Raw genomic sequence first — 15,764 nt, 5'->3', positions numbered from 1 at the left:
CAGAGACACAACCCGACGAACCCGTCGAGATACCAGTTATAATCCTATTGTCGAGGAAGGCAGTACAGGTATGCGCGCCTTCCGTATTCTTTTTCCGTGGGTGGGGGTGGGCCAACTTGAATACGCGCTAAAAAATATGTCAGCCGAAATGGAAATATTTACTAACGCCACTCGAGATGCAATCCAAGCTTTGCAAGAAGAAATAAGCTCACTAGCTCGCTACAGTATGCAAAACAGGTTGGCCCTGGATCAGCTTTTAAGTGCACAGGGAGGGGTGTGCACATTTCTCAATGCCACATGCTGCCTTTATGTAAATCAAAGCGGACGCATAGTCACAGATACTAACATAATTGCAAACGTGTCAGCCTTCTTTCATAAGCAGGCCTCTATTTCTCCCAGTGTGGGCTTTGACTTGTGGGGCTGGCTCACCAGCTGGTTGCCTAACTTTGGATGGCTAAAAACCTTGTTTGTGTATGGAGTGGGATTCCTTATGATTGTGGGTCTGCTGTTCTGCTGTGCGTCCAGTTGTTGTGCCCTCTTCCACCGGGTATGTACCAAAACCATGAGCCCAGCAAAGATACTATATGTAAAGAAGGGTGGTGTTAACCAAGATGAAAAACATATGAACATGTTAAACAATAAGTAATGAGCCATGTAAGATAATTATCTTCAGGCTCAAAGGGGGGAACTGATAGGGAAAAAACCCCCAGAAAACGACCCTATAATCATGTAAAGCTACGCTGCTGTCTTTTTTCTATGCTTATCTGTCCTTTCTACTTTGTTTATGGATAGAAAGAATGTGAACTGTGTGTAACCTGCACTCCCTGCTTTTGGGGAGAGAATTCCTTATACAGATAAGCCTCCATGCTCGTACCTACCCCAGAACTTCAAACAGACTGGGTTAACCGGTTCGAACTGGAAGAGATATCACAATGTATGTTGAACCAAGCTATAAAAGCTCATCCCTGTTCTTTGTTCGGGGCTTCACCATTTTCCTCTGAAAAGGAATTGGTGAGCCCTTCAGCTGTCGTATTTGCTAGCAATAAAGTGCCTCACTTTATCAAAGAGCCAAGACTCTGTGTTTTGTTTGGCTAATACAGAAGTCCAGGGAAGGCTACCCTCCTAACCCTAGACGGGAGGGGAACCCTTTTTCCCTAACACTACCAACTAGCCGTTCTTTTTTCTATAAATTAATTTTTAAAATATATTCAGAGGATGTGATGGAGATTCCCACAACTGAGCCATTCTTTTTAGGTAGCAAATCTGAGGAACTATCCCAGATTGAGGTGTCCATAGAAGTGGTTTTGGAACAAACTGATAAATTAAGTAGTAATAAGTCATCAGGACCAGGTGGTATTCACCCAAAAGTTCTGAAGGAACTCAAATATGAAATTGTAGAACTACTAACTGTGGCCGTGTTTTCCCTAGGAATTGAAATTGGGGGTGGGGGGTGTTGGAATATTCAGGGGGGATGAAGGCCAACGAGGGTTGAGAACGTGAGGGCGAAGGTGGGCTGTACGGCAAAAGAGTAAAAACTAAAAAATATTTCACGACCATTTTATTAGATTTAACTCATATTTTAAAACCTTCACAAAAATTAAAGTTGGCTGCTCAAGCCTACTATGGAGCACTATAAAAAATGGTTTGGTGTCTGACATACCATTGTAGGATGTCCTACAACACAGCCTCTAACAAGACCAGGCTGTCCCACACACCAGGTAACAGGTAACAGGATTGTTTACCTTTACACTGAGAAAGTTGGCAAGGCACCAACATCTGCATGTGGTGTGTGTCCAGGAAGACTTCACTGTGTTCATGCTGTGCACCCTAAAGTCCTTCTGAAGTTGTCAAAAACAAAGAAGCGTGTTAGCAGAGCCTAATGGCAGTTCCATGTGTGCTAAATGTGTCCGTGACAGAATCAAACGAGCTTTCCTTATTGAGGAGCAGAAGATTGTTGTGAAAGTATTGAAGGCACAAGCACAGAGTCGGAAATCTAAGTGAATCTCTTTGTATTGTCTGCCTAATAAATAAAAATTCAACTTAAAAAAAAAATAAAAATTTAAAAAAACGAAGCACTATATCTACAGCTTTCTTGGTTTCTTGTTGTAATTTTGCACGTTTCATGTCTTCTTGTGTGTCCGGTACTTCCAGTCCTTCATGATATGTTCATGGTCACCCCATCTCAAAAAAGATATACTGGAATTGGAAAAGGTTCAGAGAAGGGCAACAAAAATTATTAGGGGTATGAAACAGATTCCATATGAGGAGAGATTAAAAAGACTGGAACTTTTCCTCTTGGAAAAGAGATGACTAAGAGGGGGTATAATAGAGGCTTATAACATCTTGACTGGTGTGGAGAAAATGAATAAGGAAGTGTTATTTACCCCTTCACTTAACACAAGAACCAATGAAACAAGGGGTCACTCAATGAAATTAATAGGCAGCAAGTTTAAAACAAACAAAAGGAAATATTTTTTCACACAGTACACAGTCACCTGTGGAACTTTTTGGCAGGGATGTTGTGAAGGCCAAAATTAGAACCGGGTTCAAAAAAGAACTAGCTAAGTTCATGGAGGTTAGGTCCATCAATTACTATTAGCCAGGATGGGCAAGGATGCAATACCATGCTCTGCGTGTCCCTAGCCTCTGTTTGCCAGAAGTTGGGAGTGGATAACAGGGGATAGATCACGTGATGATTCCCTGTTCTGTTCTTTCCCTCTGAAGCACCTGGAATAGTCACTGTTGGAAGACAGGATACTGGGATAGATGGACCATTGGTCTGACTCAATATGGCTGTTCTTACATAAAAAATAATTAAAATAATCAAAAAGTTTAGTACAGAAACTCCCCAAGATAATGACCTCTTGAGCTAGCGATGATGTGGGATAATGACCTTGGCAAATAATGCATTTTTAAAATCTTGGCCTACTAGGAAATGTATATTTATTAAGTTTCCCAGTCACAAATCTAGCATTCTGGACTGAAGTCACGAAAACATAGTGCTCTGGCCGCTGTTGTTTGTGGTGCCACCTTTCACTCTATTGCTCCGTCCCAATGGCCCTGCACTGTCACCTTCTGCTGCCACCTGCCACTGTGACCTCTGGGAGTCGGTCTCTCGAGGTTCCAGCGGCTCTCAGTGATTTCAGCTGAGCTCTCAGTGGGGGAACCTCGCTGCTAGTGCAGGCTGAGCCGTCTCTTCCCGTGAAACACTGTGTCCCAGCAGGTCTAAGCACTTGGACCTGATTCTCAGTGATTTCAGCTGCAGTGGTCACTTAATAAAACAAAAGACTCTCTATGGAGCCTAATCAGCTCTGTCTTTAAACAGTGGAGAGGGGCAGGTCAAATAGTACTTGTGACTCAGGCAGACCATCAAGCAAAACACCTGTCCCCACCCTCTCTCTCAATCCCCTCAATCAGCACAGGGTAAGTACAGTTCTCCTGCCCTTTACTCACACAATAAGAACATCAACATTTCATTCCCCCCCCCCCCCCGCATTCAAGTGATTTGTAACCCAACCCCAGCCAAAATCTATCACTTGGGCAACACAGCTGGATACCTGGGTAGATTAAGTGTGAATATAAATCCAGTCTGGTCCTGAAGCCTTTCCCCCCAACCCCCAGCTCATCACTAGCTGTCAGGGAGAGCTCATTACAAATCACAATTTGAAATTATTAGGTTGGCCAACATCACCGAAATGAATGCACTGACATTATCATCATAAAAAACAACAGCTGTATAAGGAAGCTAGTCTATGTTCATACTTCTCAAATCTATTATACTTTTTCAGATACACATATTTTATCATACACTGTATATGCTTTTAAAGTGTGTATTAATGTTTCAATTTCAATTCAGATTTCCAAACAATCACTAAATTGGCAACACTACATGTAACTAGTTCACAAAACTGGGGGAGGGGGAGGAGGGTTGGGGAAATTCAGGGAGGGGTGTACACTGCCCCCGGGGCGGGGGGAGGGGAGAGAGGGAAATCCCTGAACTGTGGTATGTAACCTATCGCTTAAGTCAGCCTCTGTATCAGATGACCAGAGGATAGCTAATGTGATGACAACTTTTTTAAAAGGCTCCAGAGGTGGTCGTAGCAACTACAGACTGGTAAGCCTAACTTCAGTACCAGGGAAACTGGTTGAAACTACAGTGAAAAACAGAATTATCAGACACTTAGACGAACACAATATGTTGGGGAAGAGTCAATATGGCTTTTGTAAAGAGAAATTGTGCCTCACCAATCTATTAGCATGCTTTGAGGAAGACGACAAACAGGTGGACAAAGATATAGCTTACTTGGACTTTCAGAAAGTCTTTGACAAGGACCCTCACCAAAGGCTCTTAAGCAAAGTAAGCAGTCAGAGAAAGTCCATTCTGGCTTTAGGCAGGAAAGAAAACATAGCACTTCCCTTGAGGGTCACAACCACTGTTGCATCACTGGCTGTCACGGTATTAAATGTAGAACTGTACCTATAATGAAAGCCTTTCACACTCCCTGTATAAACTCCTGTTTCTGTTTGTCTCCTGAGGAGTTTGGTGGCAACTGACTTCTCTGGGAAACCTCAGCTCAATCCCTCCCCATTGGTGAGGGATTAACTACTCAAAAACTTAAAAATCCAGAGCTTAAAAACCCAAAACACAGACCCCAGGGTCCCAGAGTCAATCCTCACAGAGACACGAACAAACAGACCTGGCTCACCTACTCTGTTGAGGACCCAAAAGCCCAGCCTCATGGAGAACAACAAACAGAACAGAAACACACCTCAGGGGGCTGTGGACCCCGGGTTGAGCACTGCTGCACAGATACAAAAATTTGGATCCACATCCTATCCACAAAGATGTAAACAATACAATCACATCCACATCCGCGGATGCAGATACTTAGCGATATAAAGCAGATATCCGGGTATTTTCAGAGTTCTAGAAACAAGAGGTGCAGAGCCCAACAGATAACCAGGCTCCATGTTTCATTTTAAGAATCTGGATTGCAAAGGGACATTCACCTACATCTGATGTAGAAAAAGCTTTTTGACTCCCATCCTACATAAGTGTAAATGGATGTGCTAGACAGGAGCTTCCCAGAATCCTCTGCTTTCAACTTATTTGCCACCTCAAGAACAGTAATGTGCCCAAGCTGCAAACGGAACTACAGATGGTTTGGTCTCATCATTAGCATTCCATGAGGTTCAATTCTCGGGTTATATCATCCATGACAAAACTGCAAAGAGAGCAAGACCAGCAGTGGGTCTGATACACTGAGTATTAAATAAAGGGCAGAAGATAATCCTGAGATTTTTCTCTAGTACTGAAACTGACCTGTAGTTCCTTGAGAGAACAGTAATTGGTACATCCAGGCCCAAAAGTTGTTGTACCCTGAATCTTAAAACATGTAATACATGTAACATTTTTTTTCAAGCCAGTATCATATCCTGGATGAGGATGTACCTCTGATGCAGAAGTGATTGTTGGAGTTTATTTAATTTCAGAATGGGCTCTTCTGCATAGTAGACAAAGGTATAACAAGATTCCACGGCTGGAAGTTGAAACTGGACAAACTCAAACTAGAACTGAAGTGCATATTTTTAAGAAACTGGGTGTTTTTCTAGTTCAAACAGGAATTAATTCAGTGAAGTCCTATGGCCTGTATTGTGCAGGAGATCAGAGTAGATGATCACAATGGTCCTGTTTGGCCTTTTCTGAGTCTATACCATTGAATAAGAACTGTAACAGCTTTTCGGAAGAGGCCTAAAGCAGCATGTTGGATCTTGATCAGCATCACATGTAAAAAGAGGGATGCAAGAGAGTAAACAGGGCCCACAAGTTCCAGAAATCAACTGAACTGGTTTATGGCGGTTTCAGCACAAAAGACCAAAGAAGAATGCATTACGGAGACCAAACCTCTCTATCCTTAGAAGGAGCCTCATCAGAGCAAGGCTAAGCAGACCAGCAGGCCAATGAAGAGGGAAAAAGCTTATAATTCCTCTGCCCATGCTGCAGTGTTCTATGTACAGAGGACTTCGGTCTCAATTCCATACTTCTCATGAGAGAATAGAGATTCGCTAGAAATAAAGAATAACAGTAAAGAGTTGAAAACAAGCCAGTCCAATAAGAAACCCATTACAAAAACCACTCTCCTCCAACAACCAGGGCTTCACCATTGTTTTCTAAATCACACTAGCCTGATAACAAATTAGTGCAAACTGAGCATCAATTATATTATATCCCTCTAAAAACAAGTGCTTTATTGACTTAGTTGCGTCACATTGACCTAATCTTTTTATATGAACAAGCTGTGCCTTCCCATTTAGTCTTTTTTAATCAGAAGTTTCTGCCACTAGTACATGATCTGTTTGCTCTCAGCTGTTGCCAGAATCACACAAACAGGAGGCTAATGAGCAGGTTTGTATAAGTAATAAATACTAATCTGTGCTTCTGTAACAGCAGCTTTCCTCTGAGGATCTTCTGATCTATGCTAGCATATGTAAGTGCAGAAGCAGGCCAGCAAGTATTTTGGCCATTTTCTGTCAGTGTTATTAAAAGCCTCCATCGGAGACACAAATCAGTATAATTTTATAGCTAGACTCCAGAGAACGGTAAAACCAGATTTGTCCCTTCCCACCAATTCCCCTGCAACATTGGCTGACATTTCTGTAGTGCATTTTATCCAATGATCCCAAAGCTCAATAAATTTTACCTGCTGATTACAAAACTATATGTATAGGAAAGAATCATTTCACTCATCCAATTGAAATGCAGTCATTTTGGGGGTGAAAGAAAGTAGACTTTAAAAAAAGAGCAACTACAAAAGAGTTCAGGGCAATGTTACAAAGCACTGAGATCTGCCAAGTGGGTCAGCAGTCTGATCACTGAAGCCTCAATTAGTTGCCCCAATAACAGCTGACTCAATAATGAGCTAATCAGAAGGAGATGCTGGGGAGGTAAGGAATGAATTAGCCCCCAAGCTGACCAACAGGATAAAAGGTGGGAGGTGGTACTGAGGAGAAGGTTAGCTGCGCCTGAACTGAAGGAGCTCCCTAGAGAGAGGGAGACTCCCTTTCCTCCTAGGACCCTAGCCAAGAAATGTTGGAAGAAGTAGAGGTTAAAACCGTGATGTTGCACTATATGGGTGTTGGTGAATGGGTTTAGAATAAAATATAATCTCCACCCAAGAAGAAAGTGGGTCTGAACAGTTTCTAGGGCATCACAGGATGGGGACAGAGCATGGCCCTCTCACAGGCAGAAAGTGAAGAATACCATATCATACTGAAACTACCATGTGAATTTTTGGTTTGGAGAATGTAATTTCCCAACTGGAATGTGGCCATGACATGGGACTAAAGTCCTGAAGAATGGAGCCATGGCACCTTTAATGACCACAAGTATTCAGGACCCTGGTTGTACATTACATCCAAAAGTTGTCATGAGCAAACACTGGCTAGACAGGTATTTGTAGAGAAGCCTATAAAGGTAGGAACCCTGTCCCTGGCAGGTGTCAGGCGATGCCAGTTTCATCCAGGGATAAGACCAAGCTGGCTGAGTTTCAGTCATATAAGATGGGAAGAATGATGATACATTGGGGAAGCAGGAGGAGGATCTGGTGACGATTACATCAACCTGGCTGACGGAAGGTATTTATTCAAACACTTGTGACTCGGGGGCTTGCCAGTTAGGTGCATTGCTAGATCCCCAGCTGTTACATGACCAAATAACTCAGCAGCAGTGCCCAGAAAGGCTTTTATTCGTCCACATCTGCACAGGAAGTTGTGACCTTTTCTTTCGGATGGCCACCATGATCCATGCCTCTGTCTCCTCCGGATTAGACAACTGCAATGTGCCACTCCTTATGGTGCTATACTGTAAATTCATTGAGAAACAGAAGCCAGTGCATAATGCATCACCCTGTGTATTAGGTAGAGTACCCCACCAGCACTTTGGAAGCTTCATCCACTTCCTTCAGGTTTCTGGGTGGAGTTAAAGGTGTTGTTTTGACTGCAAGCTCGAAAGGGCTTGGAGCCGTCCACCTGAGAAACCGACCCTCTTCCTGTGAGACATTGCCACAGTTACAATCAACTGACGGATTAGAGCAGGAACTTTCTTGCTTAACAAGAAAGGGAGCAGTTGGCAGGGTGGTCCGCCATGACAGCCCCTCAACTTTCATATTCATTCCCATCCTTTCTTCCAAAACAGCTAAGATTTGTTGACCTCAAGGCACCTACTGTTGTATACTTTGATGACTTTTTTGTTAATTGTTAGGGTGGCTGAAGATTGGGAAAGATCAATATTCTACATAAAAAATGAAATAAAAATAAGACCTCAAGGCCCAGTTCTGCATGGTGAAGAATATATCATAAATTGGACCCTACGATTGGGACAAACATTACTAGTGGAGAGAAGAGGGAAAATTGACTCTAAAATCTAAAAAGCAGCAACCAAACGATCTTCAGGTAATCTGAAGAAAGAAGCCACATAAATATTTTAATGACACTAGATCTGCCTTTCTGACATGTTCTTCTACCAGGAACAGAGCTTTTACCACTACACAGAAGCACCCAGACACCTTCCCAAGGTATTTATTTTTAAACTGCTAGGAAAGACCTGTCCGTTATAGCTCTGTCTCAGCTGCTGCGATAGATATCGTCCCATATGGTGCATCTAGTTCTGCTCTCAGTTACATCTGGTGCAAATGAGATGAAGGTGAATGGAGATAAACTGATTTTAGATGCCAAATGTGGCTAAATTAGCTATTTCAGTGGAATTGCAATAGTGTAACCCAGAACAGAATATGTCCCACACCATAAGTGATAAATCCACAAAATCTAAACCAAAGAATTATTGGGACAACAGGTAAGAATTTTGAAAAATAAATACTTTTACAGGCTATGAAAACCCATTTCGAATCTCAGCATGCTAAAAAGCAACAATGAGGAACTGATGCCGCCCCCCCCCCCCAAGAAAAGGTCACGTAGTATTACACATTGCACTCCACAACTAGTGTCATTCCCTGAAAAGATGGAGTGTGTCTGTAATGAAGATCATTTGCAATGAAATTCAGCTTTCCCTGTTGCTCCACTACACTCTTGGGGATTATAACTCTGTGGTGCCTGTGCTGACAAGGGCTAAGGGGGTGGGGGCCTCCCTTTAACAATGCACGAAGATGAAAGATCAGTTTGAAAATGGTTTTGCAATTAAATAAATTCATATTCAAGGTATGAGGACATAAAGTCAGTTCATGAAATGAATTCAACAGGGCCCTATGAAAACAGAATGGAAACTATACGCAATGAACGAGAATAAAAATGGATCGATAGACAAATATATAGGCTCCTTCACAATAGGGGTCTCAGTGTCATTTTTGAAGCATTTTACTATCCCCCTTCACAAAAATGGCTCTTTCCTCTTTTAAACACAAAGTAAACATACCCACATGGGCACAGGGACATTTTGCACATGATTTCAGTGAAAATACTGCTGCTCTTCTTAACATTTTGTGACATCCTCCCATGCAACAAAAACACAACACTACAGCACTGTGAATAAGGCAGATATCATCCCAAACCACTAGAAAGCTCACTGACTTCAGAGTTTGCCAAAACCACATTTTACACAGTATCACCAACAGTGCAACCTACAAAGCCCAGTACCTTTGTTATCAAGGAGTGGGGTCAGTGCCCAAATAGGGTAGGTACATCACACCCACTGAAATGAATCCTTGACACATACCAAGCATAACAGTACTTTCCTTTGGTGGCTCCTGCTGTGACAGGCAGGGTGGATAGGGTGAGAAGAGCAGGAAAGAGATGCACAACACAGATTTATTTTATATGGAGGCGGGGCCCGAGGCTGGCTGAAGCAATAAATGGAGAAAGGGCAGCTGCTGCAACCTGGTGGCCCAGCTGCTTTTCTGTATGTCTCAGGCCCATCCCAGCTCTCTGAGCAAATGCAAAAAGACTTATAAGGCAGCCATTTTGTTTTCTTTTAACTCGTTCACACCAGTGACTAGAGTCCAGAATGTCTCCAACCCAACAAATCACTGATATTACAGGGTACTTGTAAATAGAAACAGTTTAGGATGAAAGAAAGTGACATAGCAAAGAGCCAAAACAAGAACTGGCCCTATATACAACTGTGTTCACTGTATACATCAGCAGCTTGAAGTAAGGAAGGAGCAGTGACAAAATCTGCTGATCGCACAACACTAAGCAAAGCAACCCGCGGCAGCAGCGGTGGGAGTTGGCAATAAAATACAAAAGGACTTGGGAAGCAAAGAACTCAGGCAGATGCAAGTTAAAAGTATAAAAATTGTGGGAATAAAGAGAGGCCCAAAAAATTTAAAAAGTGATCATATGCCCTCATTGCTTATAACCAGGGTTGTGTGTATAATGCAATTTTGCAACTGTCAGCATGGCTACAGTGTGTGTGTGTGTGTGTGTGTGTATTTTAGTTGCTGAATAAATGTATTTCAGAAGCAAAGCACTCCTTTAAAAAAAAGTAACTCTCTAGTCTTCAAGGTCACAAAGAAAACCTTTCAAATGTCCACTGAGATCTTGTCTACTCTGGGAATTGGCCCCAAATCCAACAATCAATTAATGGCCAGCCACTGTACCACTATAAACTCTGAATACAGGCAAGGAAAAAACAGATTTCCACTGATCCTCTTTACACAAGGGGACATTCAATAAGCTTAAAAAGTGCAAAATTCAAACTGAGAAAAGGAAATTAATTACATATTGTGTGAAAAGATACTATGGCAATGAATTCACAGTTAAGGTGTTTAAGGCCAAGATCTCAACAAAGGGATTGGACATTTATAGGGGTATCAAGAATATCCAGACTTACCATAATTAAGTCTAACAATTTTTTGTAGAAGGAATATTAAACCCCATGCTTCAGGGCTTAACCCAATTTCAATCTATTATTTGAGACCAGGATGAAACCTATTATGAGTGGCAAGTTACCTTACATCTGCCTACGGCGGAGTTTCTTAATTTCCTCTGAAGCCACTGGTGCTAGCCACTGTCAGAGACCAGACACTGGAGTAGATGGACCTTGGGTCTGATCCAGTATGACAATTCTTACCTTCCTATGAGTTTACCCTAGTTTCAAACAGGGTTGAGCTCCACTGAAGCTGTGGCTTTCCTTGTCTACACTTGGGTTTACACTGGGACGGCTATATCAATGGCACTTGGTGAATTTGGGCTTGGATCCTAAAACCTGGCCTTATCGAAGGGCTTGTCTACGCAGGGACTTTACAGCGCTGCAACTTTCTTGCTCAAGAGTGTGAAAAAACACCCTCCTGAGCGCAGCAAGTTTCAGTGCGGTAAAGCGCCAGTGTAAAAACAGTGCCCCAGCGCTGGGAGCTTCGCCTCTCGTTGAGGTGGTTTTTTTTAAAGCGTTGGGAGAGCTTTCTCCCAGTGCTGAGCCGTGACTACACAAGCCACGTTAAAGTGCTGTCGCAGCAGTGCTTTAACATGGCCAGTGTAGACTAGCCCTAAGTTACTGAGTAAGGACTATTCACATAGGACGATAGAAAATTAAAATTAATTAAAGGTTTCTCCATTGCTTGTGTGATTATCACTGAAAGGGCTGATGGAAGAAGTGTGCCTCAGGAAAGGATATGTATGTGGATGGAGATCATTAAAGGAGGAAGCAGCATGGATGGAGGCATAAAGTGGAAAAAGGAGAAAAAACAGTTGTCAGATGGAAGGCATCAAAGGAACTGAGGCAGTGGAAAGAAATGAGTAGAGATAAAGAAAGATGTTCAGAAATGTGAAAGTGAGGACAAGGAGCATGAACTGGGAAAAGGGAAACAGAATGAACAGTGAACAGTTCCTTGTTCAGGTTTTATAATCTGACATGCTAATGACACAGACCAGGGGAGATTGCTTTCAACTATGACGTACAGTCTGATAAATTTTTTTTTTTCCAGTATGTTCCTTGTAAGAAACTACACCAGAACCTGTACTCATTGATAAGAACAACTGTGAGAACCGGGTTGCATGTTACAGAACATACTGTTTGGTAAACAAGAGTAAACATTTCATTCACCATAGGCTTGTCTATATGGTGCTTTAGTCCACACCAGAGGGATGTAAATTTTAGTCCGTACTAGCTTGTTGTGCACGGCCTATCTTGTGTAGACCCTGCTGACATGCACAGAAAGTTCTCTACTGGCTTTAATGTAGTCCTGCTTCAAATAGTATTATATTAACCAGCACTAGGGAACTTTTAGCGAACGCCAGCAGGGTCAACATGGATAAGATAGTTCAACTAGCTTGTCATGCACTAAAATTCACACCCTCTTGGTGTGGACTAAAGCACCATATAGACAACCCCAAGATGTTGCTGATATGGAAGCTGCAGAAAGTACTATAACCACTGATCAATACCATGCCATTTACCTGTCTCGGGGTGGAGATGGGGGGAGGAAATGGAAATCTTTCCTTCTTCCAACACCAGCAACTTACTGTGTATGTCCTAAAAGGTTATTTTATTTTTCCCACCTCCTCCAATCCAAAGGAATATTATTTATCTGTCTAGCGCTCAAAGTGTAGTGGCAGTTCTAATGGAAGATGAAGGATGCAAAGAAAAAAACAAAAACAAAGCAAAAAGCTGTAAAAGTATTCAACTTACCTTGCTTGTAGGGAAGCAAGGGCCTCAGGAAACTTGTTGCTTAGAAATAAATCCACAGCAGTCATACATTCATCCAGGGCTAGATGCAGATCTGATGCAGATCTGTCAAAAAAATATTAAAGAATGACAAAACCTACTATTTCCAATCCTCTTTTATTGAGCTTCTCATTTCTTGTAATGATAGCATTTATGATAAATCCACTAATACACCACATAACTAATTCCCCAGCTTTGTAGTAAATGTGCTGTCAGGAAATAAGAAAGTCTGTCACTTTAGATATTCCTTTATCTGTCCCTCATTCCCTCACTCTCTCTCACACAGCCTCCACCCATCACCTTCTGTCAGTTTCTACTGTAAGATGTTAAATCCCTTTGCATTAGGTTTTTAAGACAGAGAGTGTCCTCTTGTCTTGGTGCCATATCATCATATACAGACACAATGTCACCACCTAAAGATGCACCATCCTCAGATTATGACATTTTCAGATTCAAATTAAATCCAAGGCTCAGTAAACTGCCCTGCAGATTCTAGGCTCACTGATCAGAATTGAGATCAGCCCATAAATCTTAGGACTGGTGGTAACCCTTCATTCAGTGCCATTCCTGAACTAGTTAGAAAAAGCTACAAAGACGAAGTGGTCCCTGCCCCAGAGGCGGAGAATAAGCAGTGCTCTTTGCCCCCTTTCACCCTGGAACAAAGGACTAAATGGACTTGAGATAGGATCCAAGCTGCACAGTTCAGGTGGTGGTCAAATGCGGGGTTTTGGTTTGGTCCATTATAGAAATAAGGACCAGCTGCGAAGTCTGGATCCTGACCTAAACTCTTCCAAAGTTTGGTGATGGTTGTGTAACCCGCACACCTCCTGGGAGTGGTGTTCTGTCCTATCTAGTGGCACTGAGACCACGAGAGAGAGCGAGATTAAGGAGTCTGCTCTACAGCCTTAGGTAAGATCCATATGTCTTTCAGCTCATACAGTAGAGTCTCATGCACTAAGCTCCAGAGGCCCCAGGTTCGATCTCACCTGCCAACGACCTGGGTCTGTCGTACTTACAAGTGGGGGTGCTCGTCTGGGATTTCAACTGGGAAGTCTCTAAAGCATGGGATACGCTTCCTCAGCTAGGGGAAGTACGTAACCCACACACCCCCTGGGTGTGGTGTTCTGTCCCATCTAGTGGCACGGAGACCACTTAGAGTTAGAGAAAGAGATTCATGAGTCTGTTCTACAGCCTTCTCTAAGAGCCATATGGCTTTTAGCTCATGCACTAAGCTCCAGAGGCCCCAGGTTCAATGCCACCCGACAACGACCGGGGTCTGTCGGTGTTACAGTTGCATCCAGGGTTTTGGTTCAGGTCCATCTCTAAGATAGCCAAAATTAATAAGGGCAGATCAAAAAACTGATCAGACCCGTCCTTTCCCCTACCTACCCTGTAATATGAGAACAAGGGCTCTCAATGAAATTAAGGAAAATATTTCTTCATACAGCTTGCTCTCAGTCTACAGAATTCATTATTGCAGTGGGATCAGAGTGTCAAACACTGTGCCTGGATTATTTTATAATAAAAACGTTAGTAATTAAGCATGCTAAAATATGGGAAATAAATCTCATGCTTCCTAGTATAAGCTGATCATTATAGTGGTCAGAAAGGAATCATCCCTTCAACATGCAGCATAATTGGCTAGTTGCATCAGGGTCCTCCCCCTCATCTTCTGAAGTCACTACTTGAGACAAAATACTGGATTTGAGGGAATAATGGTCTCCTACAACGTGGAAATGCCTCCATACATTGTTGCTGGAATGGCCTCCTGGCAGTACTGTTTAACCCACATTGTGTTCAACCATTGACCACACAGTATGAGAAAGAAATAAGTTACTACAGCTATGTGCATTCAAATCAATTAAAACATCAGCCCCAAAGGGCTAGTTTGAGCAAAAAGCAGCTGCAAAATGCAGGTGAAAAACCAAATGCAGCATACCGTAATCAGAGGATTACTTCAGTGCCTTACCCTGACTGCATCTGTTTTCTTTAGGAGACTTGGATATTATGGCCTGATGCGTCAGGCCAATCTTTGACGAGTGCTTCTTAGATGGTCTCAGGATGACTGGTAATGGGATAATAGACCAGCTGAAAAGTTCTGGCCAAAGTTCAGCACAAGATATAAAATTGTTGTACATGAAATGGCAGAAAGAAGAATAGACTTTGCACTGGCAAGGTTAATGTACCCTGGGAAATGTCAAAACAGTTGAAATATGGGTATTTTGCACCTTTTAAAGAAAGACTAGATTTCACTAGTACATGGAGCACAAGCTAGTTTCGGTAATTTTTACAAAGTCACAAGGACTCATTTTCTCCTCCATCTCTCCCTAACTTTGGCTGCTCTAACTAACAAACTGTCTTGTGACTTGGAATCTGTTGCTTTCTTTTAAAAAAAAGTTGCAAACATATAACTAACTATCAAACTGAAAAAGAAATAGACCTTGAATACAGGAAGTGTGCTAACAATATCACCCTAATGAGAAAAAGATCAGAGCTCAAAATAAGGCAATCAGAGGTTAGTAATTACACTGAGGACTTTGCAAAACATTTTCTTTAAAAAGCCGAACACTTTATTGAAGAAAAACAGCAAGATTTTTTCCATGCTCAAGAACCAGGTGTAGAAATTTGAGAGAAACACATTTTGTGACAGTGTCTCATAGTGCCTGTATCATCACACTTTTCAGTTGTGCTACCTATTGCTCTGCTCCTGGAAGGATCTCAGACACTGATTAGCCCCAAGCCCCAGCATCCCTGTGAGCCATTATGTGTCTAAGACAATATCATGTATGAATAAACTATACAACTTAGACCCCCACTCTGAGCCTGCTATATTTACTATTTTAAAACTGTCATCTGTAGGCTGAGTGTATTACAGTTATTTACCCTTTGTTAACCTAGGCCCTTCAGTCTAACAGCATATTTAACATTGATCTGAAACATGCTCTCATCTAATTAAAAGTCTTTAGATGCTGTTACTAATATTTTTTTTTTTAATTTTCTTTACCTCTGTGCAGAAAGTTGATTTTTGTTTTATTTTTTAAGTACAAGTACACTTCCTTGTGAGATTCCTTTTTACAAGAGAAAACTGCTG

General features: G+C 42.0%; 1 protein-coding gene and 1 pseudogene across 3 annotated transcripts in view; one reads left to right on the top strand and one right to left on the bottom strand.

Moving 5' to 3' along the window:
* Positions 1–15,764, bottom strand: part of TTC39A (tetratricopeptide repeat domain 39A) — a 90,069-nt gene that overhangs the window by 56,374 nt on the left and 17,931 nt on the right. For all 3 annotated transcript variants that reach the window (XM_075131857.1, XM_075131856.1, XM_048860214.2), the window contains exon 2: positions 12,638–12,739. In XM_075131857.1, coding sequence (XP_074987958.1) covers positions 12,638–12,702 — 65 coding nt within the window. In that variant the 5' untranslated portion in view covers positions 12,703–12,739. The remainder of the gene's footprint in view (positions 1–12,637; positions 12,740–15,764) is intronic.
* On the top strand, positions 1,640–2,058 carry LOC125640980 (large ribosomal subunit protein eL34-like; annotated as a pseudogene).

This window comes from Caretta caretta, chromosome 8 (genome assembly GCF_965140235.1).
Source record: "Caretta caretta isolate rCarCar2 chromosome 8, rCarCar1.hap1, whole genome shotgun sequence".
NCBI classification, from domain to species: Eukaryota; Metazoa; Chordata; order Testudines; family Cheloniidae; genus Caretta; species Caretta caretta.
The sequence above is the reverse complement of the archived record's forward strand: the minus strand, read 5'-3'. Positions and strand labels throughout refer to the sequence as shown.